Here is a 27,323-nt window from a genome sequence, read left to right as displayed (position 1 = left end):
GGGCTGCCGAGCTCACCCCCACAGGCTTATCCACTCATTCGTCAGTGGGACTCTTGGGCTGTTTCTGCCTTTTGATGTTGTGAATAATAATAATGCTGTTGGGAACATGGGTATACACATGTCTGTTCAAGTCTTTGCTTTTGTCCTTTTAGGTATATATCCAGGAGTGGAATTGCTAGGATGTTTAGTAACTGTATATGTAATTTTTTTAGGGAGCACCGTATGTACTGTCCTTCCTTTTTAACTGGCATTTGCTTTTAAATGCAGGAGTACAAGCTTGTGTCAGGAAACTCATCTGTGAGAGAAAGATACAAATGAAGTAGAATCTTCTTTTCCAGGGCCTCTTGAAAGAAATCACTGCTAACCGTTTCTTGTATATTCTCCAGGGGTAAATACCAACATTTTCAAGTGTTGCCTTGGAGTGGGTGTGTGAGTGTGTGCCTTTTTAGATGCAAATGTGTGTGTATCCTTCATTTCTAGGATGGGAACATGGAGAGCCCGCATTGGCTTCTAGCCAGCCCCTGGGAGAACATGAGCTGTAGAAAAACAGGGACCCTGGTGCACAGATGCCTGCCCCCTACCACCTGGCCACCCCAGGACTCGCCCAGGGGCCTGCCACAAGTCCACCGGTCTGGCGTGGCTCCTCCAGCCCCCCACCACCACACCCTGTCTGCTTTTCTCTCCAGCACCCTCCTACGAAAGGCTGGAATTTTCTTGAGGTAATAGTTTTCTCAGAAGCCCTGGGGCATCGCTGCGCAGACAGGCTGTGCTGACTTACAGGGGTGTTCCATCAACCGCCAGGCTCTGTGATTTAAGCTGCAGTCAGATGTTGCAGATTATGTTAGAAATAGCCGTTGGACTGAGTTTTGGAGAGAGAAGCTGCTGCCAGATGGGGGACTCTTGTGTTTTCCTCTATATATGTTTTTATGGTGAGCTGACTGAAGTTAGCACAGTTTATTTTAGGAGGTAACTCCCTGCGAGCAGGCGATGTGGGTTGGGCTGCTTGCCTGGGGGAGCATTTGAAAGGTTGCTCAGATTGCCCTCCTACAGGAAGATCTGTGGCCTCTGACAGTTCTGGGAGAGGAAGAGGTGTTCACGCTGCATCCTCCTTTGTCACTTGTAGTAGTCAGACTTGGCGATGTGCCTGTGATGGCAAAGTGGTTGTGATACGGCTGAGACAGGGTAGAGGTTTTGGCAACTCTGGTGGTTAAATATTAAGTTTCTTGGAGTATTCTGTGCATGGAAAACTACGAACAAGAAAGTAGAGGTGCAGGTGGGCTTTAATCTGAGGTTAATAGGACATCGTGTAAAGAGCTTGGGACTTTGGAGGAAGAGCCAGTTTTAAATCCCAGCTCAGGCTTTACTAGCTGTGGATAGCTGTGGACACTGAAGCATTTATTTTGCTGTCTCTTAGCCTCAGTTTTCTCAGCTGCACACTGGGAATATCTGCCTTACAGTGTCGTCATGAAGGCAGAAAATGAGAACTAAAATGAGTAAGGCCAATAAAGTACCAGAAATGAGGAACTAAAATGAGTTAAGGCCAATAAAGTACCTGGCACATAATGGTTGCTTAATAAATAGCAGTTATTATTATTTTATTTGAAGGAAAAAAGCCTTTCGCCCTGTCTTCCTAGAAATTATCTCAATTGGAAGGAAGCATTCTGTTAGAATACTAACTACAATTTTAGGTTAAAGCACGCAGGCTTGTGTTAAAAGGGTAGCTGTTTGGAAATTGGTCATTTACTGGTGTGACCTGGCAGAAGGAACCTTCAGATTTTCCTGCGGTGACCCGGCCTCTGAGAAAATCCAAATTGACATACTCAAGATTACAGAGTATATTGTTTAAGAGGAGATTGTATTAAAATAAGGATGTTTTGTTTTGTTTTGTTTTGGAGAAACACAAAGTGCCTTGGAACAACTGAGCACCCATTTAGTATGGGAACCATTCTCTCTCTTCTCTGTCACACACACACACACACACACACACACCACACATTGCCCCTCAAACAGTGTGTCTACTAAATGCTTGCTGACTTTCATTCATCCACTGATCACTCATTGTCAGCTGTATGCCATGCCTAGAGTATACATGCTTGACCTGTTCTAATTCAATTACAGAGAAAAAGCAAAGGAGAAGAGGAGCAAGGAAAATACTCTGGGTATCTTCTTTGTTCTTCTGAGTCTCAGTTTTTCTCTCTGTGCAGTGAGCACAGCTGGATGTAATAGTTTCTAGGTTCTTTGTAGCTCTTTGATTCTGGAACTCAGCCGAGCTCAAGAATTCCTTTTCCTCGTTCTGAACCCCAGCACGAGGATTTCTAAGCCTTTGTTCCGCCTTCCTCTTCTAGCTAGGGGAAGTGGTTTCAGCATGAGCTGGAATGCCCAAATGCTCACAACTCTCTGGCATCAAGTTGTTAAGCCAGAAATAAAAATGAGTCATGTCAGGATTTGGGGGGCCCCCTGATCGTCATGGTTATCTTTGGAACAGGGAGCCATGAAGAGGATAACCTCATTGCGTGGGGTCATAGCTTTCATCCCAGGAAGGCAAATACTTCAGCCTTCCTGATGGGAATATGTGTGTTGGGGGTGGGGACAATGAACCAACCAAGTGATTTTCAAAGTCCTCCTCCAGGGGGTAGAGACAGGCTGGCCATCCAATATGTGGGGTTTGAAACTTGGTCCCTGCTCTGTGATGTTAATGAGCATCTTTACCTCCCTGAACCTGTGTTTTCCTACAGTTGTTGTCCATAGGGTGACCAATTTGTTCTAGTTCGGGGCTTCCCTAATTTTAACACTCAACACCCACATCTTCAGTCCCAGGCCAGTTGCGGTGATGGTCACGTTAGTTTTGAGGTTGAAATAAACCAGAGCACAGAGCGCACAGTAGGGATCAGTAAATGGGAGCTTGCAGGAAGTAGCATGCACAGTTTGGTTGTGTGTGTGTGTTGGGGTGGGGTTGCTAGTTATCTTTTTCAACCTAGAAATGCCTGTAGCATTTCCCTAAGCCACAGAACTCAGAGTTGCCAGTTGACATTTGTCTAACCTAGATGGAATTTTTGTGTTTTTTTAAGACAAAAGGAAGACATTTTATCAGACTTTAATATGCTACAACATCTCACAACTTGGTATTTTTCATTATAACAATAATGAGGATTGAATAATTTGTAAGGCTCGGTAGGTAGAAGCAACCTATGGCTCACACTGTGTGGGATGTGTTATGAGTCCTAAAAATGAGAAATAGAATTGCTTGAAACTCATTTTAAAAATCTTCAGTGTGTTGGTTCACAGACTCAGTTTTCAGATGTACATTTGGATCTGATTTTGGAAAGCCAGGTATAAATGTGATGAAGGAAGTGGTACAGAGAGCTGACTTCTGATGAAGCTGCATGTCACTCCACACGAAACCCTGTCCGTGGTTCCCCGATGCTGTTCAGATTTGACTCAGACGCCTTCCTGGTCCCACAGGGACGCCCCGCCTCGCCTCCACCCCGCCGCCTCCCACCGCACGCCTGGCCCCTGCCCCCTGTCACTGCCCCGCCTCACCCTACGTGCAGGCCTTCTCTCGGTTCTTGAAAATCATGTGGGTTTCCGCCTCAAACGGCATTAATCTGCCTTCCCTAAAATGCGTATATCCCCTCTCTCATGTCGGACAAGTTGGTTGTTGCTCTTTCTTTAAAGCCCAGTTCAGTCCACACTTCCGAAAGAATCTCGGCTCCCCCACCCAGGTTGAAGTTCCTCTGTTTCAAGTCCTCCCTCTGTTCTCCTCTTTGGCAGCTTTTATCTCAGATGTAACTAAATCACTGATTTTGTCATCAGTTGATATCTGATTATTGAATCGATCAACTCCTACTCTGTCTGTCTTCTTATACTTTCTGTGTTCATCAAAAAGGCGACAGTTGTCGAATTTTACAGGCATTATGAGAGGCTGTAGCACAGAGTGTTCAAGAGCAGAGCATCTGGAGACAGATCTCCTGAATTCGGTTAAGTTCTGGCTCTAACACTTTGCAGCTGAGTAACTTTGGGCATGCTGCATAACCTTTCTGAGCCCAGTTCCCTTGTCTGGAAAATGGGGCTCAACATTTTATAGAGGATGAAGTAAGTTAATATACATCAGTGGCTTAGCATAGTGCCTGGCACATGGTATTTGTGTATGCTGGTTATCACTAGTTCTACTACTAGTAGTAGTTATCTTGAGAGATTGTAGCCAGGTTGCCTAAAAAAAGTGTTGAAGGAGAGAATGTTCATTGTTTGTGCCACATTGCGACATTGTTTATTTAGCAACTTCTTCAGACAGAGAAGAATTTAAAGCCTCAGTCTCCTCATCTATGAAATGGGGTCAGCACTACCTACTCCACATCACCTCTTCACAGGGTTGGTGTGAGAATTCAGATAAGATGGGGCTGTAGACAGCCAACTCCTGGCTGAGTCACACAGCAGGTGCTTGATGAAACATAGTGGTCCATGCATGGTGAGAATGTGTTAGCAGCTCCTCACACACCACAAACAGGGGTTCCTGAGCTGTGCCTTGTGTCTGAGGAGCTGGGCTGTAAATCCAGGTTCCACGGTAGCCCTTCTGGAAGTGATCCAGATCTCTGAGATTTAAAACAAAACAAAAAACAAAACAAAACGTGTCCTGGCTGGTGTCACTCAGTGGATTGAGTGCCGGCCTGCTAACCAAAGGGTTGCCGGTTCGATTCCCAGTCAGGGCACATGCCTGGGTTGTCGGCCAGGTTCCCAGTAGAGGGAGCTCAAGAGGCAACCACACATTGATGTTTTTCTTCCTCTCTTTCTCCTACCCTTTCCCTCTAAAAGTAAATAAATAAAATTGTTAAAAAGACAAAACAAAATGGAAAGTAGTAATGAATTGTTCAAAGTCCTGGTTTTATATGGCAACTTATGAGAAAGCAGGACAAGTCATTGGAGAATATATTGCTAACAGACATAATAAATACAGTTCTGATTAGGGATTAACTGTTCTCAAATAACTCACAGTGCATTGAGTATGAGTGAGGTCAAGAGCATGTTAGGAGCAAATGTTGTTTAGGTGTGTTACAGCCTTGTAGCTCACACGTTTTAAAAAAAATACCTATTTGATGATTATTATGAACCAGACATTATTCCCAATGCTTTACAAATGTTAATTCAATCAACCCTGAAAAGCAGCCTGGGAGGTAGGTATTATTATCCCTCATATTTCACATATGAGGAAACTGAGGCACCCCATTGGCAAGTAACGTGCTCAAGGTCAGACAGAGCAATTGACCGAGCCAGCACTTGAGCACAGGTAGTCTGATGCAAGAGTCCATGCTCTCAGCCACTACTGTGTGCTGAAGTCATATGGAAGAATGTAATAAATGGAAATAGATCACTGAGTGCGAAATTTGCACCTTCTCCTTGAATGATCCAGACCAGCTGTCCTTGGTCCTGAATTCTATAGGCTTCTCCATTAATGGAACTTGACTATTGGAGTCTATGAACTGGCATTGGGAGGGTTAAGCCCACAAACCAATGGAAGCTATAGTCTCTTGTCTTTATTGTTGACATTGTGCCTACACCCCATTTACATCCTCTCCCCAAAGTAATTTTCTTTTACTTGGGTAAAATGTACAAGTAGTTTACCATACCTGCTGAAAGCAGGGTCGTAATTAGCTGTAATTTTTGAAGTCTGCAGCTGTAAACTGTGCTGAAAAGATTGAAAATTAGTGCACTAGTAATAAGATAATTGTCCCTGAGAAATGCTGTTAGCATGTAACACATTTAGTGTGTGAAATCAGAACAACTGTAATATTTCCCCTTTTGGTGTTTAAAGATGCTCCTGCATGAATATTATAACTAAATGCAGAGTGCAGAAATGGAACACTGCCTGCTTTTCCTTCCCTTCTTCCTTGATTCTATCACGGCTCAGGAATAAAGGTCTGCCTGGCGAATTCTCCCCTGAAGTGCTTGCCGTCCCCCAGCAGCCATTTGAAATTAGTACAGGAGCGGGGAGACTCGGGGAATTCCCCCACGCTAGGGACATTAGGCAGACAAAGTCTACAGATCCCACTGCAGCTTCTTAGGAGGGCTTTGGATGCATGTGTGTATATACGTATGTGCACTCACACACTCATACAGAGCTGAAAAGAGTGGGTCATGGCTACATACAGCAGAAGCAGATGCAATTAACCTCAACCCACTTTCTTAGACCTACAAAGCTGCCATAAAATGCTGCACTTGCCACCATTCTCTGGGACCTATCTTGTTTCTGCTGAGTTTTTGTATCTTTGGATAGTTGGGAAGTTACTTTCATCTTATGATGTCAGTAATGTAATGGCTTCCCGATGGACCATAGTTTATCAGATATGCTACACAGTTCATAAAGATGAACCTCTACTTTGTCTTATTGACATTGGCCAATCAATACGTTGAACTTGTCTACTTCTGCTGTCTTTCATTCCTAAGGCTCATCTTTGCAGTAAGGACTTGACTTGTAGTCAAGCAACATCCCTCAACTCATAAGTTGTAGTTTGAAACTTGTGTAGTTCTGGGTTTGGAACACTCACCTCTTAGATTCCAACCCCACCTGACTTGAGAGTTGATTGACTTGGCCTCAAAAAGATTTACTGAGTGCTGCTTCTGAGGCAGTCCTGACTCATTGAGCATAAACACAAAGGGCCTTGGGAAAGCAGGACATGTTGTGAAAATAGTATATAGCAGGGAGTGAGAACACAGGACCCCAGCCCCTACCCATGGGCACAGACTCTGCTCCTGACCCCAGTGTTCCTGGATGTGTGTTCGTACACTCTTCTTGATTCAAATAGTCCTTGGTTTTGTAGCCAAGTTTGCTTTGCAGCCAGTCTGAGGTCCACATCCCATACTCTGTCCAACCCCAGGGCCTTTACTGAGAGTGTTAGGACTTGATAAACCAGAGGCTGCAAACTCCAGTGCCCACAACTGCCATGCAGGCAGCCTTAGAGAGGGAAGCATGTGGGGGACAGGGGTGGGAGCTGTGACAAGCTGGAGTACATGCCCTTTCTAAAAGGGACAGCTACTCCCAGATCCAGACAGCCAGTGCCTTATGGAGGTGATGGATTTGTGTGTCCATTTTTCTGATTTTTCCAAGAAATGCCAGAACTTTGCAGTTTTACATGAAACCTCCTGAACTAAGCGTTGGCATCATACGTAGCATTTTTAAAACATGACACAGGCTAAATAAAACATAGCCGAATACTGTCCATAGGCCCCCGTTTATTTTTGCTACCTGTGCAATAAACCCTTGAAGATGCTGTTCTCCAAGTGCCTGCTCAACAGAGGCTACTTGCCGGGCCATCGCTCTTGATTCCCACCACCTCATGCATCAACTTGCACTGCAAACGTTAACTTGTATCTTGCTTCTCCAGTCCTTTCTAATCCTACCCTGCCCCCTCCACACAGATGTCTCAATGAAGTTCGGGAAGGGAGCACTTACTATCTTTGAATAGATCCTACAGTTGTGCCAAGCATGTCACGTGTGTGAATGAGAATTTCCCTACCCTGCACCCAGTGCAGAAAAGCTTAAACATGAAAGGGATCATTGTAGCATTTGGGCCAGCAAACAGCACCGAGCACACTGGTCCTCTCCTGGGTGCTGATTATCAGCTTGCTTGGGGATCTCAGGCTCTTGCCTGACCTTGGCACAGGGTCTGGCGGATTTGGCTTTCTGGGTGTAGAATGGGTCCTTTAGAAACAAAGCTATTTTTGAGACTGAGTTGAGGAAAGTCCTCTATTCATTGATGAAAGGAACTCATTGTACAAAACCCATGTGCCCCGCCGGACCCTCTTCCTCTGGCCTCTCCTCCTGCCTTTTCCCCAGCTGGGGCTTTGTCAGTGGCCCACAGGATGCTCTGTCCCAGGCTGTGCTTTCTTCCCATCTTCCTGCCTCTGCAGCTTTGGGGCTGCCCTTTGCAGAAGGAAAAGCTGGACCTGTAGGCCCTGTGCACGTTCTCGGCTCCTTGGGCCAAGTCTGTTGTCATGGATGATGAGAGTGCTTCCTTCCGGGAGGGTTTGGAACAAACAGCCAGTTCACAGGCAGCTGCACAGGGTGGCTGTGCAGGAAGGGAGAAAAGAGTGGGCACTAACAAGGTCTCCTGTTCTGCCCTCTGCACTGGGGCCTCCCCAGCAGCCACCCCAATAAGTCAAGACCATTGCACTCCAGGTAGAGGCCCTCAATGAATAAACTGCAGGACTTAACTCTCTCATGGGTTATTAAAGCTTTTCTGTTTCTTCTCTCAAGTCATGGCATCCTTAGCTTTTCTTCTCAGGACTCGGGGTGAGGGTTGAATAAGCTGTCTCATGGGTAACATGGTAACTTCCTTTGGGGACGGTAAGAGTATGGTGATTAAGAGATGGGCAGGGCAGGGGCTGTGGTCCAGAGGAGGGTGTATACCTACCGTGAGGAGATAGCAGCTGCCCAGTGCCCGCTGTGGCCATGCCAGCCCGATATGCCCACTTATTTGGATCGTCTCACATTTAAAGAAAAGCCAGAAATCTGGATATTGTGAAACCACATTATTTTGAAAATGTTGGCAACAAGTGAAAAAAAAAAGTACTGTGCACTAGGTAGGTCGAACCATACCACATACAAGCATTTTGGTTATGTTTTTAAAATAAAACTTTTATGACAATTAAGGTTGAGTGGGCCTGGCTCTGTGGATTTTGAACAAGTCTTATAACCTTTCAGAGCCTCAGTTTCCTCCTTTGTAAATGCGGAACAATCCTATAAGGTATCTATAGTCTAGAAATATGGAAATACATGCCATCAAGAGCATCCCCCAGTGGGAAAAGCATAAAATAAATTTATCTGTGTTTCCAGACTTTATGGTTATCCTGCAGGAGCCACCCCATGAAGATGGAATGAGGATTTATTGAAATAATGCACGTAAATTGCTACGGAGGATGCCTCATAGGGGCTTAAATGATGGCTATCATCATGGCCACCATCGTCGTTGTCGTCGTCATCATCATCACTGTCATTATTGTTCAATTATCATTAAGAAATATAGGAGAAGGATGGGGAAGCAGGAGGGAGGCGCTGAGCTCGCCCTGCTCTGAAACCTCCTGACTTTGACCCTGACTCCCATTGTAGGTGCTTTTGCCTCTCTGCCCCCTGCAAGCTGACCTGCTGATCATTCTCTCCCAGCCTGTGCCAAGGCACAGGCTGGAGCTGGGGTGTGCCCTCTGTAACTGCTGCACAGCTCCCTGTCCATCATCCCATGCTCCAGATCCTGGGCTTAGTTTCCCCCGCCTTGAATCAGCAGTTGTGTGTGGCCTCTTGGAAAATTCCAGACATGAAGCACTGCTGAATCACAGTTTTCCCAGAGCTGGGATCTGCTGTCTTTTGAACAAAAGATGTCCTGGTTAGAGGTTCTGGTGAGAGAGCTGAAGAAGAGGATAAAGGAAAGGGGGGAGGGAATAGAAATTTATTTTGGCAAAAGGGATGAACCCAGGATTTTATATCAAGAAACTTGGATTCTAGACTGGGTTTTGATGTAAACTGTGTGCAGCCCTTAGCAAATTTACTTCCCATCTTGGATCTCATTTACCTCACCAGAAAATGATGGGTTTGGTTCAGGGCAGGGATGAAAATAAGTTTCTCATAGGAAAACTGGAATCTATTGGTAAATGTCTGCTCATACGACCATATTGAGAAGCTGAGGCCAAGTAATAGCTTGGTAATACCTACCATGGGCACCATACAGGGAGGTCACTGCTCACCTACCCTTCATCTCTAAGTTTATTTCTGGCATTTGCAATCTTAGATTTGGGAAGCCAAAGCTGAACCGTTTCCCTAGGGAACAGAAAACCCACCCAGCAGTGCCCAAAGCTGTAGAACAGAGCACAGTGTCTTTGGACTCCAGACAGTGTCTACAGGACACTTGGCAGTATTGGTTCCAGGTGGGCCACCTGCCATCTTGGTGACCATGGCAAGTGGGAACAAACTTGGTAGGTGCCCAGGCCTCTGCCTGGGGAAGGCTGATTACTGAGCTGAGCTGGAGGCATGGCTTATGTTCCAAGCTTCAGGGGGCTTGTGTGTCCAAATGGAGCCCGGGGAGCCCTGGACGGATCTACCATGACCTCTTGCCTGGCTATGTCGGGCGGAGGCTGCATTTCTCTGTTGCTGCTGTTGTTTTTTTGTTTTGGAATGTGGCATGTCTTGTTTCTGGTCTGGAAAGCCTTTGAGCTGCGAAAGCAGGGCGCTGTAAAGTGATAGTAATTGTTCTCCAGGATCAGCTGTGGCTTGTCCATTCCATGCCAGGACTGAGCCAGGGTGGATATAATGTGCCAGTCAGTCTTCACAGTGACCAGGAGAGATGGTTATTACTATTGTAACAAGTTAAGTAATTAATCGGAAGACTCGCAGCAAGGAAATGGGAAGATCTATCTGTTCCTTGGAAGCATGAGATCTCATTCATATGGCTTCCTTGTGACAACTGCTCATGGAACCATGAACTGTGGTTTAGTGATTCGGTTCAAGATGTGGTTGTACCACTGGGAAGCAGAACAACTTAGTGGTTCACTAGTGCAGCCTCAGGAGCCACACTTCCCTGGTCCAAATCCTGGCTTTGCCACAATTTGACTTTGGTTGCACCATCTGTAAAATGGGGCTGTTAATACCTACATTCTAGAGTTGTGGTGAGGTTTAAATGAGATCTGATACCCACTTGCAATAATGTCTTGCATTCGGTAGGAACCCATTGTTAGCTACTATTCGGATTACTGTCAATATTGACCCCCATGTGATGCTAGGTAAATTGCTGGGGTGACAACCCCAGTCTGCTTGCAGTGGCCAGGCAGCAGCCACTGGGCTAGGAGCTTTGTTGTCTTGCAGGAGTGCATGTCCAGTGTTGCTAAATCTCCCATCTTTTGAAAAGGGAGGTGAGAAATCTGCACTTAGATATGAAATGTCCTGGTTTTAAAACATTGGCAGCAATTTCATCAATATTACAGGCCAAAAAAAAACCCAAAACAACAATCCAAGAACCCAGTGTATGAATCATCCACAGGCCACCAGTTGGCCACCCTGTCTTAAATTCCATATCTGAAGCCTCTAATCTTCCAGGTGGGTACATTCAAACGCTTGTCATTCTGAGAATTATAATTATGTGTACTCTGTAAAGAATGACAAAGTCTGTTGAGGTACCCACAGAACAAAGTGTTTTATACAACGTCTGGTAATTGTCGCTCTCAGAGATACACACACCAAGTGGAAGAAGCATTAGAATCATTTCTGAGTTTCCATGTGTCTGTGGTTTCTCCTGTCTTCAGGGCTGTGGGATTAACCAACTCCAAGGGCCGGAGCTTCAGCTTGAGATTCTGTTGCTCAAGTTTGGCTTCCAGATGGAAAAATGTGGAGCGAATGCAGAATGGCAAAGATTCCTATAAACTTAATTATTTTTTAATATAACAGAGAGAAACAAACAGACAGAACGAGAAAAATCCACCCAGTTTTATGGGCCTAACTGTATCTACCACCATCCCTCTAAAGCAATGAGAACCCTGTAGACATCTCAGTGGGGTTTCTGTTTTCTCCCCCTGAGCCCTGTTTGGAGGTGAGTTCGTGTTTCCCAACAAGGCCAGTGCTGTGTGAGTCTGGCCTGCGTTCACATTCCAAATGCAGCCTTTCTTTGAGAACAAGGGGAGTTCTGTGTCCTTGGCATCCCTCCCTCATCGCCCAGTGCCACCCGCCCTGCACGTGCCCTGCTTCATCTCAGGACCCACTGGCAGAAGGAGATAAGCTTGCTGTGAAATTCCACAGGGACATCTAGAGACAAAGCCCCATTGTGTGAGCACCTCGGTTGCTGGGACTAGATCTAGAGAAGGAGTTGAGAAGGCTTGTACATCCTGGGTCAGGAACGCGGGACAGAGAAGGGTGATGGCAGGGTTGCTGGGGCAGGGCGGATTTCTTTGACATAATAGCGGGGAGAAAGGAAGGGGCAAAAGATACCTTGCACCCTGCTTAGACTGGAATACTAACACCCAGTACGATGGTGTTAGGAGATGGGGCCTTTGGGAGAGGTGATGAGATCCTGAGGGCAGAGTTGCAGAGAATGTGATTTGTGCCTCTATAGAAAACACCCTGGAGAACTCCCTTACCCATCCGCTAGGTGAGGACACAACTAGAAGCTGGCCCTTTGTGAACCAGGAAGCTCCTTGATCTTGGACTCTCTAGCCTCCAGAATGGTGAGATAGACATTTCTGTTGTTTATGAGCCGCCCAGCCTATGGTATTCTGTTAGAGCAGCCCGAACAGGCTGAGACACACCCATCATGGGAATTCCTCAGGGTCGCAGCAGGTGAGCACCAAAGTTCCCCATGTGCGTCACACATTTGGTGGCTGGCGGCTTGGGTAATAGAGGTTGGGGTCCTGTTCTTGGTTTCTCACTGGCTATCTTTGTCACCTTGGATGCTTTCAGTCTTGTGTTATTCATGATATAGTGCCAGGGTTCTTGGGCCCCAGTATACACAAGACTTCCCCATGGGTGTTTAATAAAAAAGCAGGTTCTTTGGATACATGCCCAGCAATCCTGAGTCAGTAAGTTCATGCTTTAGAATCACCAGGATTTTGGTTAAGGGACCAGCTTCTGACAAATTAGAAACCTGAGCACCAGTCCTGGCTCCCTCCCATATCTGCCCTGTGTTTTTGAGCAAATTATCCCCGCTGAGCATCGGTTATCTGATCTGTAAAATGGGGAGTGTGATACCTCTCTTGGCTGGGTTGCAATTATTCCGTGTGCTTGGCACAAAGTAAGCATTCAGAATGGAGTAGCTAAATTGACTCCTTTCACTGCTGTCAGGTGGAATTGGTTTAACTGGAATTGGTGTCTGCAGTGCCTTGCAGTTCAGAAGAATTATAGTTGAGTAAGTTTGGTGGGTAGAGGGATATGTCTGAGCCTTCTTAAGCCTGGAAGAAACAAACTAAGGGACAATTATTTTTCAGCCTTTAACCATGTTCCAGACATTTCAAGTACCTGGTTTAATGTACCGTTCACCACAGCCTGTGATGTCAGTGCTGTCCCATTGTCAACGGGAGATGATCATATGTCTGCATTTGTAAGAGACAGCCTACGTTAACACCCGTTAAGCTGGTGTAATTATTAGTTATGCCCTTTTTACTTACAAAAAGGTCCCAGACAAATTCATTACAGCCCTATCTATTTACATTGTGTAAATGAGAAAAGTAAAGCTCTCAGAAGCTAAGAAATTTGTCCAAGATTGAAAATCTACTAAGTGGCTGTTATCTGCTGAACTGCCAACCCCCAGCACCTTGGAACATGACTGTATTTGGAGATAGAGCTTTTTAAAGAGGTGATTACGTTAAATGAGGCTTTCAGGGTGGGCCCTAATGCAACCTGACTGGTGTCCTTACAAGAAGAGGACATTTGAACACACGGAGCCCCCAGGGGTACCCTTGCGCGGTGGGAAGACAATGGGAGGACACTGGGAAGACCGTCATCCAAAAGCAGAGGAGAGCCCAGAGAAGGAAACAACCCCGCTGTCACCTTGATTGTGAACTCGCAGCCTCCAGAACTGTGAGACAATAAATTTCTGTTGTTTGAGCCCAAGGGTCCATCCATGGTTTTTTTGTTGTGCCAGCCTGAGTAGATTAATATAGTGGTTGCACAGGATTTCAACCTAGGGCTGCCCCTGCAAACCTGCACCCTTTTCCACTGAGTGTTCCTTCTTTGCCCTCTGCCAGGCCCTTAGTACAAATGACAGTGCTCATTTAGGTCACAGGCTTGACATCAAACTCAGCTTCCAATTGTAGTTGCCAATGAGCCCATTTCTTCCGCGGGCAAGAGTGGTGTTGGTGAGATTTTGTTCCTTTCAGTCTCAGACCCCACGAAGAGTTCATTGCACTTCCTGAGGTACCTGGTGTTTGATGGTGACTGAGAGTGAGGCACAATGTCCTGATGGTGGAAGTTTCCTGCTTCTGTCACCAATCAGTCAGCTCACAGGGAGAAAGTGCCATGCAGCCTTCAGAGGTGTCTTCCTGGGTGTGTCCATGCACAGGTGGTACCTTAGGGGCCCATTGTCCATCTGCTTTGATAGGCTCCATGGGGAAATTTGGCTCTGAAGTCTTGAGTCATGGGACTGTCACATCTATACCAAAGCTATTGCTTAACACCCGAGTAAATGCTATCTTGTATCTTCAAAGCAAAGGAAGGGAAAACCCTTCCAACTGCTGAAGCTTAGCTCAGGGCTCAGCGCCGACCAGGAGAGACAGAAATATTTGCTGCATGCATGGAATGACAATGAATGAATTCCTCCTTCTCTCTTCCTACTTTCTTATGAAAGCTTAATTGCTTACTAAAATTAGGCCTTTGGCCTGGATGTGCTCGAAAACGTTAGAGCCTGGCATCCTGGTCTTACAAACAAGTCTTGCAAGATGCAAACAAGTCTCATTTCTCAGGACCTGTAATCAGGCTCCCACCTCTTATTTAAACAGTTAGCTTTGGGAATAGAAGTGTACACAGAATCTCTTTAAACTCATTTCCCTGTCCCTCATGGTGCCCGCCAGGCATAGCGATAGCTGCTGAATTGGAACTCAGTAAACGTGTGTGGTTGGATGTGGCTAACTCTACCCGGTTCCCTGTTGTGGCAAAGCCACTGGGTTTTGTTTTTAGTCATGACACGTGTTCTAATTTCCATCAACCATGTCCACTCCCTTTAAAAAAAAGACACATGCTAAAAATGGATTCTAGTAGTTGTTACAGTGGAACCTTTTATTTGCTGTAAGTATTCTTCCTTTTGATAAAAATAACCCAGGTTGCAAGATTACTCTGAGGTGGGCCTGCACTTTTGGATAGAACCACGATGAAATAACAGAGCAGATGTTGCTCAGGGCAGGGCGCTGGGATCACTTCCACCTTCAGCACCATCTGTATAACCTAGGACAGGTTACTTGTCTCTCTGGTCTTCAGTTCACCCATCTCTGAATGGGAATAATGGTAGTATCTTCCTCATTGGATTGTTGTAAGGGGTAAATGGAGTGATGATTCTGTAGAGGTTAAGCTAGTGCCTGGAACATGGTAAGAACTTAACAAGTTATTAGTTCATTATCACCTTAGTAAATTACTAATTATTCCTAGTTTTCATGAATATTCTTAACCTTGGTCAAGGAATATGCCCATGGGATAAAGTATAGAATAAACCAGAGGAATGAAAACTGTCTTGATCTCAGGGCAAGAGGATTCTGTGTGATTATTTCCATTAGTGGTGTTGTCATGGCCTCTGAATAGCTTCAGAAGGACTGGTATACTTGGCAAAGAGGGCTGAGGGCTAACTCATAGGTGGCACTAGATCCTTACTGTCAGGCATCCCTTTGCTTGGCGTAATACACACCTTTCATGGAGCTTGGGACATGGTAGGTTCTCAATAAATTGTAGCTATTAGTTATTGTTATTTCAGGTCCCTGGGATATATTTGCAGACTTAGGGAGAAACGTATCTTTTGTTTCCAGGGCTGGAATGTTTTTATGGTAAGTTTGGTTCTATCATGATCAGTCTTTGGAAAACATATCAGTTAGGTACCACTATAACGATGCCTTACGTCTCCAAGGCGCACCTCAGAGACGCTGCAGGTTTGGTTCCAGACCACGGAAGTATGGATTTTGGGGTTTCTCAGTACACATTTTTGGATTTCCTGCATATAAAAGTTATGTTTTACATTGTACTATTGTCTATTATGTGTGCAATGTCATGTCTAAAACAACAATGTACAGAGCTTAATTAAAATGCTTTATTGATTAAAAAAAAGTGTTAACCATCATCTGAGCATTCAGCAAGTTGTAATCTTTTTGCTGGGGGAGAATCTTACCTTCGATTTGTAAAAACACAGTATCTATTAAGCCCAATAAAATGAGGCTCTTCCTGTATAACAGATCACCCATAAACTCAAGGGGTTAAAATAAATATACAGGGTGAGGGAAAAATAGGCTTACAGTTTGTGTGAAGGCTGGGTGTGGGTGGCTGATGTAGACTGGGCTTGGATTCAAGCTGTAGGTCAGGTCCAGATCTGTTCCCTTTGTCTCCAATCCTCCCTGGACCAGCAGGCTACCTGGGGCATGTTCGTTGTGCTGAGGGCAAAAGCACCAGAGGTCCTCGAAATGTGCTGGGATCTCACAAGCACATTTCAAGCTGCTGCTTATGCCATATCTGCTAACCTCCTGTTGGACAAGCAAGTCAGATAGACAGGCTGAGGCAAGAGGATGAGGAAGTACACTCTACAAAGAAGTGCCAACTTGAATGACCATAGGTATGGATATAGGGAGTGGTGGAGAATGAGGGCCATGAATTCAATCTACCTGGTTCTCTGTTGACTTCCCCAGTTTAGTCATTGCAATACCTACTATGAAAGGGCTTTCCCTTGCTTTAGGTGCTTCCCTGGTTCCTGTTACCTCATTGAGATTCTAAAAGCACTCCGAAGTATCTGAGCACACTGCAAATTCCCCTTTGTTCCAGAGGAGCCTTTCCTCTGACAGGCAGGAATTTGCTCTACTGTAAAGCAAAGAATCCCAGTTTAGACAGACAGGATGGATTAGGCAGACAGCATCATTGACCCGGTTCCACTTCGTTAGCCTTTCCAATTAAGGAAGATGTTGCTGAAAGTGAGACCTCACAGATAAGTAAGTAGTCATACCTTAAGGATCCTCTGGATTGAGGCTCTGTAGGGAGAGGCCTATATTTCAAATGTGCACAGAGGGAGGGGAGCAAAATTCCGTTGGCAAGTGAATCCTAATGTTAATGACCAGCCACTGTGAGTACTTTATCTTCTTGGCTAGGAAATTAACATGCTAAATAGATAGCATTTGTGCTTTTGTCTTCCAGAAGCTTTTTAATGAATATTGGACCCCTGACCATGCACTCATAGGGTCTCTGATCTTGGAACATCAAATACAGAGTTGGTACATTACTGTATCCAGGCATGAGGCTCTTGGTTTTGTCAAAACAGTTGACAGAAGATTTCCTGTGGTTTCCCAGGAAGGTCTTTTCTAGTGAAGTTGTTCTTCGGGGCTCACATGGCGATGGCGTTTTCCCTCTTCACCCCCTTGGGATTCTGAGCAAGGAAGCATAAGCCCCAAACAATGTCCAAATGGGCTGTGAAGTACAACTTAATTAATCTGGGCACACACCCAACACCCCAATGTAGTGCTTTGCAAGGATGTGGCTTTGGGAAGAGGCTAAGGTTTGAGTCTCCGAAGCAGCTTATCTTTCAATCAAAATCTCGTTGGTGAGATCTGAATGGAGAGAGACAGACACACACAGATCTTCTCTGAGCTGAAGAGCAGACGTGGCATGCTCTCACTCACTAAGCAGCACTCCTATGATCTGACTCACGTTGCCTGTCCACTCACTGGGGAGGATGGCCTTGCCCCCTGAAGCAAAATGAGCCCTGCCCAGTGTGCTTGCTTAACACAGGAGGAAGCTGGAAGCATAACTCTCCCTGTGTACCAGGGACCAAGGGGCTGGCTGGAGGGGCTCTGTGAAGGACAGCTACACTAGTCAGCCTGCTCACTTGAAAAAAGTGGCTCAGTGAAGGTTCTCACCCATCATAGCTGCCATTGGGGAAGAGCCGGTCAGGGTTTGAAGATATTCTTTCTAAGACTTTTCCAGTTCCCCCAAAGCTGCCATGGTGGGAGGAGTGGGAGAAATGTTCCCCTCAGTATTTTCCTGGGGCGTGAGAGTATTCAGTGCCTGGATGGAATGTGGGAATTAGAGTGAGATGTTCTCTTGCCAATTTTACCATTGAAGAAATGCTGGCATTTAGACTCAGAAGTGGGACTCAGTGAGAGGAGTCCCCTATCTTGAAAAGTCAGAACTGACCAGAGCTCAAAATGTCCCCTGGGTTCGTGGCTCCTACACTCATCAGAATTATTATAAATAGGTGTCATTGTAAAGAGACCACAGTTCACCTAGGGTAGGGTTCAAAATGTGTCAGTTTTTCTATTAGTCCTTTTTTTATTGTGATGAGAACACTTAACATGAGGTTTACCCTGTTGACAAAATTGTAAGTGTACAAAACCTACTGTTGACTACAGGTACGATGTTGTACAGCAGTTCTCTACAGCTCATTCGTCTTCCTCAACTGAAAGTTCATACTCCTTGAAGAGCAACTCCCAATTCCCTATTCCCTCCCCCTCCCCCTAAGCCCCTGGCAACCATCATTCTGCTCTCTGCTTCTGTGAGTTTGACTGTTTAGATTCTGCATTATCAGTGGAATAGTATATGCACTCCCCTGTCCATTGTAGCCATATTTATAATAACCAAGATACGTAAACAACCTAAATGTCCATTGGTGGATGATGGAAGAAAATGTGATATGTGCATTAATGGAATAATACTCAGCCTTTAAAAAGAAGGAAATCCTGGTATATATGACAACATAGATGTACCTTGGGGACATTATGCCAAGTGAAATAACTTAGACACAGAAGGACAAATATGGCATGATTCCTACATGTGTTCTTTCTTGTTCACCATATAGGCCAGTGAGCTGGGGCTAATTTGAATGGCTTCCTAGATGCCTGTATTGGGAAATCTGCTTGGATAAAGCAAAGCTTCCAACTGAGTTTGTGTGTCATGCCCATTCTCTGTAAGAGGCAGCTTGAGATTGCTTTCCCAGAATTACAAATCCAAGACAGTTAAGTTCAGAGCCAACATTGTACAGACAAAAATAGCCTTTATGTGCCAGGTTTCCTGTTTTTCTTGGAAACCGCTAGCTGAAAACCACTACCTCCTCCCCATTCGTCCCTTCCACCTCCGTACCCACCCTGGCCTCCACCCAGAGAGTTCATGTTTAATGACCCGAGACATGACCACCAAGCATTTCCAGTCAATTGGCTTTTTAGAGAGTGAATGAATTGGACTTTTCTCTGGCCCTCTGTCCCCTGAAAAAGGTCTTCCCCAGCCCATTGGAATGTGCTCTGCAAACCAAGAATTAAGCTTTTTTCTTCTCTATCTCTGTCTCATTTCTTCCCTCATTCTTTCCAAGATCAGACACAGCTGCTGGCCTTGCCCCTAACTGGATTCTATGTTCTTTCAGGTTTATTTCTAATCCTTTTATGGACACATCTTTTCCTTCATATAGAGACTGAACATACTTCATTCCCTATTTCTTTATACTTCATTGTTTTGCATGATCTCCATGTGGGTGTCCTCTTAACCTCTTCATGAAAAACTTGAGTGTCCTTAACCATCTGGGTATTGGGGGGACATTGGAGATTGGGCCACGCTGTTCTCATGTCTCACAGACTGGGGGAGACAGAGTTGGGCAGCTTACCTGTGGGTTGCTCAGGCACTGAAGAGATTCTAGCTTTGTTTTAAATGATGCTGGGGCAAAGGGTTACATTTGCCCACCACTCATGTGTGCTTTCTCCTTTCCTCCCACAGGACCCACACCCAAGTCCGCTGATCACCCTGGAGACCCAGGTCAGTACCTTCCCCTGGTCTTTGTCCCTTATTTCTGCACTGATGTTCCTGCACCCACTCTCCAGGGAGCGTCTGTGTGTCCTTTTGGCTCCGTGGCTCAGAAAGCTAGGACAGTCACATAAGGCTGCCCTGTCCTGTCAGGATGTACAGGCATGCACATGTGGGTTCACACACCAGCTTACTGTGTGTGCACACACATGTGTGTGCCCAGTGTCTGAAAGCACAATAGGAGGTAGAAGAGGACATTGTGAGGATAAATGGTGATGGAAGGAGACTTGACTTTGGTGGTGAACACACAATACAGTGTACAGATGATGTATTATATCATTGCACATTGAAACCTATATAATTTTATTAACTCATGTTACCCCAATAAATTCAATTGAAAATAAAAATAAATGAAAGCACCATAAAAAGAACCATATCCGTTTCCTTTGAGTTCCCTCCATCTTGTGCTTCTGACCAGCAATCCTGAGGAGGTGAGCGGAAAGGGTGAGCGAGGCAGGGGGAGCCATGCAGTGGGATGTGGTTGTTCTTCTATGACTTTGGGTTTGGAGAACTTTCTCTCCACGGCAGTGAGGGCAGCAGCTGTGAAGAATCTGGATGGCAATGCTGTTTCTGTGTGGGGCAGGTGACCAATGGACCTTGTAAGGAGGACATGGCTCTCATTTCACTTTCCAGAGAGAGAGGACAGCAGCCCAGCCACGAGCTGCATCACTGCATCTCTGCCTTGGAGTCCAACAGACCCAGGTGGAATTTCAGATCCACGTCTCCTGGCCCTGAGAGGTCACTTAACCTCTAGGCCTCCCTCTTCTTGTCTGGAATATTACCACAGTGAGACTGTCCACCTTGCAGGGTCATGGTGAAAACTACAGGGAATTCTCTATATAGAGTCATAAAGTCATCGATATAGGCCTAAGTCAGGGGTGTCAAACTCATTTTCACTGGTGGCCATGTCAGCCTTGTGGTTGCCTTCAAAGGGCCAAAATAATTTTAGGACTGTATAAATGTAACTACTCCTTAACTGTTAAGGAGTTGAAATTACATTGGGCCCTTTGAAGGCAACCGTGAGGCTGATGTGGCCCCTGGTGAAAATGAGTTTGGCACCCCTGGCCTAAGTACTTGTGACGTTAGCTCTTTAAATCAAGAGAACTGTTACCTTTCAGACGAGAACTGAAGGGGGTGGTGTACTTTTGGATTGACCATGTCCTTATCATTGTGAATTGGTCAGAGAGTAAAGAGAGAAGGCAGACAGGATGGATGCCATCAAGAACCCCACAGCTAACAGTTTTTGAAAGTGAGACACAGACAAACCTGTTGGAACATTTCAAGGCTGAATAGCAGCTCCTGGGTGGTTCTGGAGCTCTCTGGAAAGGACCACCTGTCTCTGTCTCTCTGTCTCTGTCTCTCTCTCTCCCCCCTCTCTTCTGGGGGTCCTGCCCTCTCACTGCATCTCTGCCTCAGTCTTCCCAAAGGGTGCGAGGCAGGAACCTCCCCTACTCTTCCTTCCTTGAGCAGGAATGCCAGATGTTGTAGGGATTCTCAGGGTTTCTTTGTATTCTTCTGTCCGTAGATTTCCCAGCACACATATTTAGTTACGTTGCCTTCAGGGTTGACCAGACAACAGAGTTGACAGGAAGGAGCAGTGGGTGAGACTTGGAGGGAGTAGATAAAGACCCAGTTTCTTCTGCCTGTTTGGTGATCTTCTGGTCTGACTTTTCCAAACTTCTGCCATTCACATATTATCTCAGCCAAGTTTGCCATAGGTGAATTGCACTTGTTCTATTAAAATACCTAAAAATACATTTTTCCCTGAATTATTATTTTTTTTTACTTTCAGAAGTAGATGTATCCTGAGCTAATGGTTCCCAGTCAGGAGTATCTTCAATCCCCCAAGGGCACTGGACAATGTCTGGAGACATTCTGGGTTATCGCCTCTTGTGGGGTGGGTTACTGCTAGTACTTAGTAGGTGGAAACCAGGGATGCTGCTAAATAGCCCCCAATGCACAAGCCACTCCCTCACCCAGAGAAAGGAATTACCCAGCCTAAAATGCCAATAGTGCTAAGGTTGAGAAACAGTTTCAATCAATACAGTTGGTGAAATCACAAGTTTGATGTGCTAGTTATGTTTTTTTGCAAAACATTAAAATAAATATTAAGTCAATAAAATTTAAAAGTTCCTTTGAGTGGCCTCTAAAAGCATCTAGAGTCCTCCCAGGGGTAGGTGTGCTGCATTTGGGGAAACACATCTCTCCAGGTGACCCAGCAGATTGCAATAGAACTTCCAGGGTGTTTTAAAAAATGATGGCCCTTCTCTTCTTTATCAGTTCCTTCCCACAAGGAAAACTCATTAGACTGAGGAATACCCCTGGGAAAACAGTCTGTGTCCAGAATTCTATAAGCCAAATCTTACCTCCTGGGAGTGGAGTGGCTCTACGCCAGACGGTTCTGTCCTTGGCCCTCCTGAATCCTTCACTATGGAAACCATCTAATCAGCCCTTCAAAGCCTCCATGGGAAAGGCCAATCCCATGCCAGCAGCTTTGGTCAGCACATTGTGAGTGTGACAGCTCACCCCTACACAGTGGCCTCTCTTAGAGTCACATCCATTAGCCCAAGAGACCCGAGCCTCGACCTGCAGCCAGCCATGGCACGAGACGGGCTTTCTGCATGTGTGCCACGCCACTGGGGAAATGACTCAATTTGTCTCCAAACAACACTCCATCAGTCTCATCTGGTTCTTGGCCTTTGGGGAGCCGTAGGATGTTGTTGTCTTTCCCTGAGTTCTGATTTCCCATGTTAAAGAGACATTGGAACCCAACCAGATTTTTTTTTTAACTGTTGGCACAAGTCTGTGGCCAGATCTTACTCAGTGCTGGGTCTCAGCCCATCGTGTGACTCAAAATGGGATTCTATTCAGCTGCCGGCAGGCAGGTCAGACAAGAGGAGCAAAGAAGCATTCTCTGGCAGAAAGTGGTGCCCCAAATATTACCCATATGGCACAAGCAAGATGGCAGATGTGGCTGAGCCTGGAAGAACCAGCCATGCAGAGGAACTGGCAGATGTGCTCTGAGCCCTGTATCCGTGTCCACTTCCTCTTCCCAGCATCCTTTGCTGCTTAGAAAAGCATTACCTGCTCTATCCTGGAGCACAGGTGCCACAGATGGGCCTGCCTTTTAGATTTCACAGCCAGCCATGGGTACATCATACATCAGTGACTTCACTTGCACAGGACCCAGCCTGCATAGGGTCATTGAGGCACCAGGGGCCCTTCCCTTCATGCACCCCCCCCCCTCCCCTGGTATTCATTGCATCAGGCCTTCACCCGTGCTTGGTGAATCTGTCCCCATGCAGCTGTTCTGAGTTGGAGGAGATGGATTGATGGGCTGCTGAGGAGTCATCTAATGCTCTCTGCCATTAGCACAACAGAGCTTTGCATCTGTTGGCATCAGCAGGACTCTCTCTGCTTAACGGCCAGATTAATAGAATGAGGAAGCCCAGTAAGGTTGAAATCCCTGGTGTCAGCTCTCCTCTTGGCAGGCAGTCCCTGGGGTGTACCAAGAAAGCCTGACTTGCCGTGGTGAATGCTTCCCTAGTCTCCAGGTGGTGGTTACCCAGAAACCAGGTGTGCTAGAAATGGGAAAAAAAAGTCTGAGAGCAGTTGGAATTTCATTATCGGCTTGGTAGCATTATCATGATCCCCACTCTCACTGATATTTGCCATTTGCCAGGAACTGGCTTCTCCCCTTGACTCCTCAAGAGCCCTAGTACATAGGTGCTCTTATGATTCCCAATTTCCAGGTGAGGAACAGAGGTTAAGGAATTTGCCCAAGATCATAGGAAGCATGTAGCATTGGTGGGTGTCAGTCTCAGGACCATATAGCATTAGAATTTATTTTCTCAACCTCTAGCTCACTTTTCCAGTTGCCTTGACCAGTAGAAAGATTTGCTAGTGCTCAGGCAGAGCTGGAGGGATGGGCTTGATGTAAACAACCCAAGGTCCACGGACAGCTAGATAGACAGATAGGAAGGAAGGGAGGAAGGAAGGAAGGAAAAGAGAAAGAGAGAGAGAGAAAGAAGTGCTCCATACAGGTTATCCACAGATGTAGAGCACCAGATAGATGGTGGGTGGGAAGGAAGCAGGAATTGTAGGTAAAATGGTTTAAGCAATGGACCCAATAGGAAATTCATTTACAAGCAACAAAAATGAAACATCTCCTTCTGCATCAATAGTGTTCTGAAAAATTTGAATTCTCATTATTTGATTTTCTCTTTCTCATTGGTTCCTAAGATGGTTTATCATTTCTGAATCTACTCCAGTTGACAAGGCAGCTTGTCATTTAATTTTAGCTTCTCCGCCTCCCTTCCCCCCACCCTTATCAGCTGCTTCACTGTCAGTTAGTTAATGGCCTCTACTCACACACTGAGATGCCCTGGGAGTTGTAATAAAAACATCTCTCAGTAAAAATTTGTCAGTCTGGATATTTGTGAAGTTGGCTCTACTCAGGTACGAGCAAATCCTGGTTTACTTGAGATCCCTCTCAGGACCAGGAGATCAAAGGCATCGTAAGGAAAATTCCTGACAGCTCAGCCTGCAACAACTGCCCAGGTACTTGACTTTCTTTGATCAGCTAACTGGGGGACTAAGGGGAGAGAGTTACATTCATATTATTTAGAGATGGTGCTGGGGCCCCTAAGGATTATGAACAGAGCTCATGAGGGAAATGAGCAGGGGGTGGAAGGAAATCCGTCTGCTAATTCAGCAGAGCTGGGGCCAGGAGGCAGCCAGGCACTAAAGTAAAGGTACAGTAGTGAACAAGACAGAAGATTCCCTGCCCGTGGAGCATCCACTCTGGCTGGGGGAGTCAGACAGCAAATTTACAATCAAACCATGCCCATGTTTCAGGCGGTAATAAGTGAACCGAAATCAGACAAATGTGTTTTTAAACAAGCCTGACTGGGCATGGTGGGGGGCGTTGTTCAGGGAGATGACTCTCTGGGGGTGAGTTTCAAGCTGAGGAAGTAAGATTTGAGCTGAGGGCTTACTATTGAGAAAGAGTTAACCAGGCAAAGAGACCTCGGTAATAGTGTTCTGATAATTTTGCATACTATATCTGGCTTCCTATAAAAATAATGCCAGTTTTCCTTAGACTCAATTAAAGTGTTAGTTCCTTTGAGATCCTTTGATGCCTTTGTGTCCTTATAATGTCAAGATGCATAAGGAATTACCTTATCATGCAAAGGTGAAAGAAATGGAAGAAAAGAAAAGGGGCTTAAATTTGGGGCCATCCAGCCAAAGACGTGCCCAGGATGAGTATTTTTACAGGACCATGGGACCTTCAGGTCTTAGCAATATCATGTAATAATGGGGGTTTATGTGACAAATGCGGCTAATAGTTGTCATTAGCTAGTTAGTTGCCTCATGCTCAGTGAAACTGCAGCCTCAGTCTAAACCAGTGGTTCTCAGCTGGGAGCAAATTTACCTCCCCAGGGGACATTTGGTGGAGTCTAGAGACATTTTTGATTCTCAGTTTAGGGGGAGGAATGTGCTGCTGGTATCTCGTGGGCAGAGGCCAGGGGTACTGCTGAACACCCTGAAAACACCCAAAGAATTACCCAGCCCCAAATGTCAGTAGTGCCAAGGATGGGGAGCCCTGGTGGAACCCCACTTGCTCCAGGGACAGCTTATTTACAAAGACAGTCCCGCTGTAAAACTGTGACCATGTTGAAAAGTATGATCTGCTCCTTTCTTGTTCTTTTGTTTATGTTCACATGTCACCCTCTCTGGTTAATAGCAGACTTGTCCCGCCTCTAGGCTCTGATCATGACACATTCGTCCCCAGAGTCCCCAGGTCTGTGTTGACAGTGACTGACTCTGCACTCAGAGCAGTGACTCATGATGCGAGTGAGTGTGTGCACAGTGTGCGTAAAAAGGAAAACACCTCTCGAAGACGGTTTCCTGCGATATTTATGGCTCAGCAGTACCGAGAATATGCAGCATTAAAATATATATATTTTTTTTAAAAAAAAACAACTTAAAAACCAGCTACTTGGCCGGGGTTCGGAGAGAGACTGGCCAAGGCTTGTGGACCCATGAGCAGGCCTTGTGAATGACCAGATTTTGAGGCCCATTCCCTCTTTTGGAGACAGACCTGGCCGCCTCTGTGCAAAAGTCTTTCTCCCGAAGCTCTTCTGCCACTCCCAGGATAAAAGCAATTGCTGTCTCCTCGCCTCTCTTCCAGTTCTGGGCTTCGATTAACCTTTTCCTCCATAGAGAGTAAGTTTTGGAGTAATCAGGGAGCTTCTGAATGGCTCTTACCTGAGTCTCCAGCCCATTAATTCTTATGGTGCCCAGCATCTGTTGAGAGGACAGAGAGACCAAATTGCTTCTCAGCCCATCTGCCTCCTCCTGCCAGCCTCCTCGGGGGAACAGAACCTCTCTGGAGCAGACAAGGCTGGTTTGGGTATGGGCCATACCTCTCTACAGTGATCTTTTCCTTTGGCTCTGCCTTTCTGGGTCTTGAACAAGCCCTGGTAAGGGGTGGGACAGGGAGGTGACCAGCTGGACCATTGCCTGGGCAAAGATTTGGCTCACTGGACAGGGAGGCTGGACCCGGGCAGTGGAAATGTTCCCAGGGAGGTTTTGCAGTCCTGTGGCCACAGTGCCTTTCTAGTCTGTATGACTCAGGAGGAACGATGTGATGCAACATTCCACAAATAGGCAGCAAGTTCCTCAATGTGCAGCTACACACACTGCTTTGAAAAATAGTGTTGAGATCCTTGTTCTTCTGTGTTTGGTGGGAGCTGGCTTTGCCCAGACATTGAAGATTTGAATCTAGCCCTTGACTGGGAACACTTAAAATTGTTACTCTTGTCAATAATGACTAACCTGCATGTTTCAGATGTTTACTGGGAACTGGGAACTGTAGGCCGTACACATATTTGTAAATGTGTTATTTTTAACTAACATTTTTTAAGCACCTACAGTATGTGCTGGGCACTCTTCTAACCAAGCTCTTTGCATGGATTCACTCATTCAGATTTCACAGCCATCCCCTAAGGGAGGTGTTGCTGTCATCCCCTTTTTACAGACAGGAAACTGAGGCACAAAGAGGTAAGCTAGCTGCTTGCCAAACAACTAGCAAGTGGAGCAGCTAGGATTTGAACCTGGCTGTCTAGCTTCCATTTATTAGAAAATGGAACCCATGAGGCAGATACTAACCTTGGCCCCATTTTATAGATGAGCTAGTGGAGGCCTAGAGAGACTGAGTTTCCTTTTAAAAGCTAAATTCTGCCAGCAAATGGCAGAGGCCAGATTAGAGCCAGGTTACAAAGGAAAGACTCCTTCACCACTGTGTTACTAAGACACAGACATAGATATGATATAGCTATGTATGGGGCAGCGGGGGCCGGGACAGAAAACAGGAGTTTATTTATTAAAAATTATGTATTTATTCTTACATGTTTAAACTTCAGTCTTCACAGTACTCTCCATTTGATGCAATTCACCTATCGAGACTTTTTTCCACTGCTCGGAACAGTTTTTGAACTTGTCCATTTTGATGGCTTTTAGTGCTTCTGCCATTTTTTTGTTTCACCTCTTCCACACTAGCCAAACGTTTCCCTTTGAGGACTTTTTTCATCTGGGGAAACAAAAAAACATCTCTTGGGGCAAGATTGGGTGAATGGGGAAGTTGGGGGCATGGGGGTCATGTTGTTTTTGGTCAAAAAACGCTGAACATGCATTGCAGTATGGGCAGGTGCTCCATAAATCACCCATCATGAAATGGGCAAACACGTTGAAAGAGTCTTCACAAAAATTCACTGAAGCTGAATGTGGCTTCTCACAATACCACCAGCTGGCACACTGATGCAGATAGGTC

The 27,323-nt window shown here is 45.7% G+C and overlaps 1 protein-coding gene across 2 annotated transcripts in view; it reads left to right on the top strand.

Annotated features, from left to right (window-relative positions):
- The window catches only part of XYLT1 (xylosyltransferase 1), a 300,841-nt gene that overhangs the window by 71,027 nt on the left and 202,491 nt on the right, over positions 1–27,323 (top strand). The window contains exon 2 of one of the 2 annotated variants that reach the window (XM_028528183.2): positions 19,403–19,441. The exons of the other annotated variant lie outside the window; for it this stretch is intronic. Coding sequence (XP_028383984.1) covers positions 19,403–19,441 — 39 coding nt within the window. The remainder of the gene's footprint in view (positions 1–19,402; positions 19,442–27,323) is intronic. 2 annotated transcript variants of the gene reach the window in all.

The sequence above is a fragment of the Phyllostomus discolor genome, chromosome 3 (assembly GCF_004126475.2).
Source record: "Phyllostomus discolor isolate MPI-MPIP mPhyDis1 chromosome 3, mPhyDis1.pri.v3, whole genome shotgun sequence".
NCBI lineage: Eukaryota > Metazoa > Chordata > Mammalia > Chiroptera > Phyllostomidae > Phyllostomus > Phyllostomus discolor.
The sequence above is the reverse complement of the archived record's forward strand: the minus strand, read 5'-3'. Positions and strand labels throughout refer to the sequence as shown.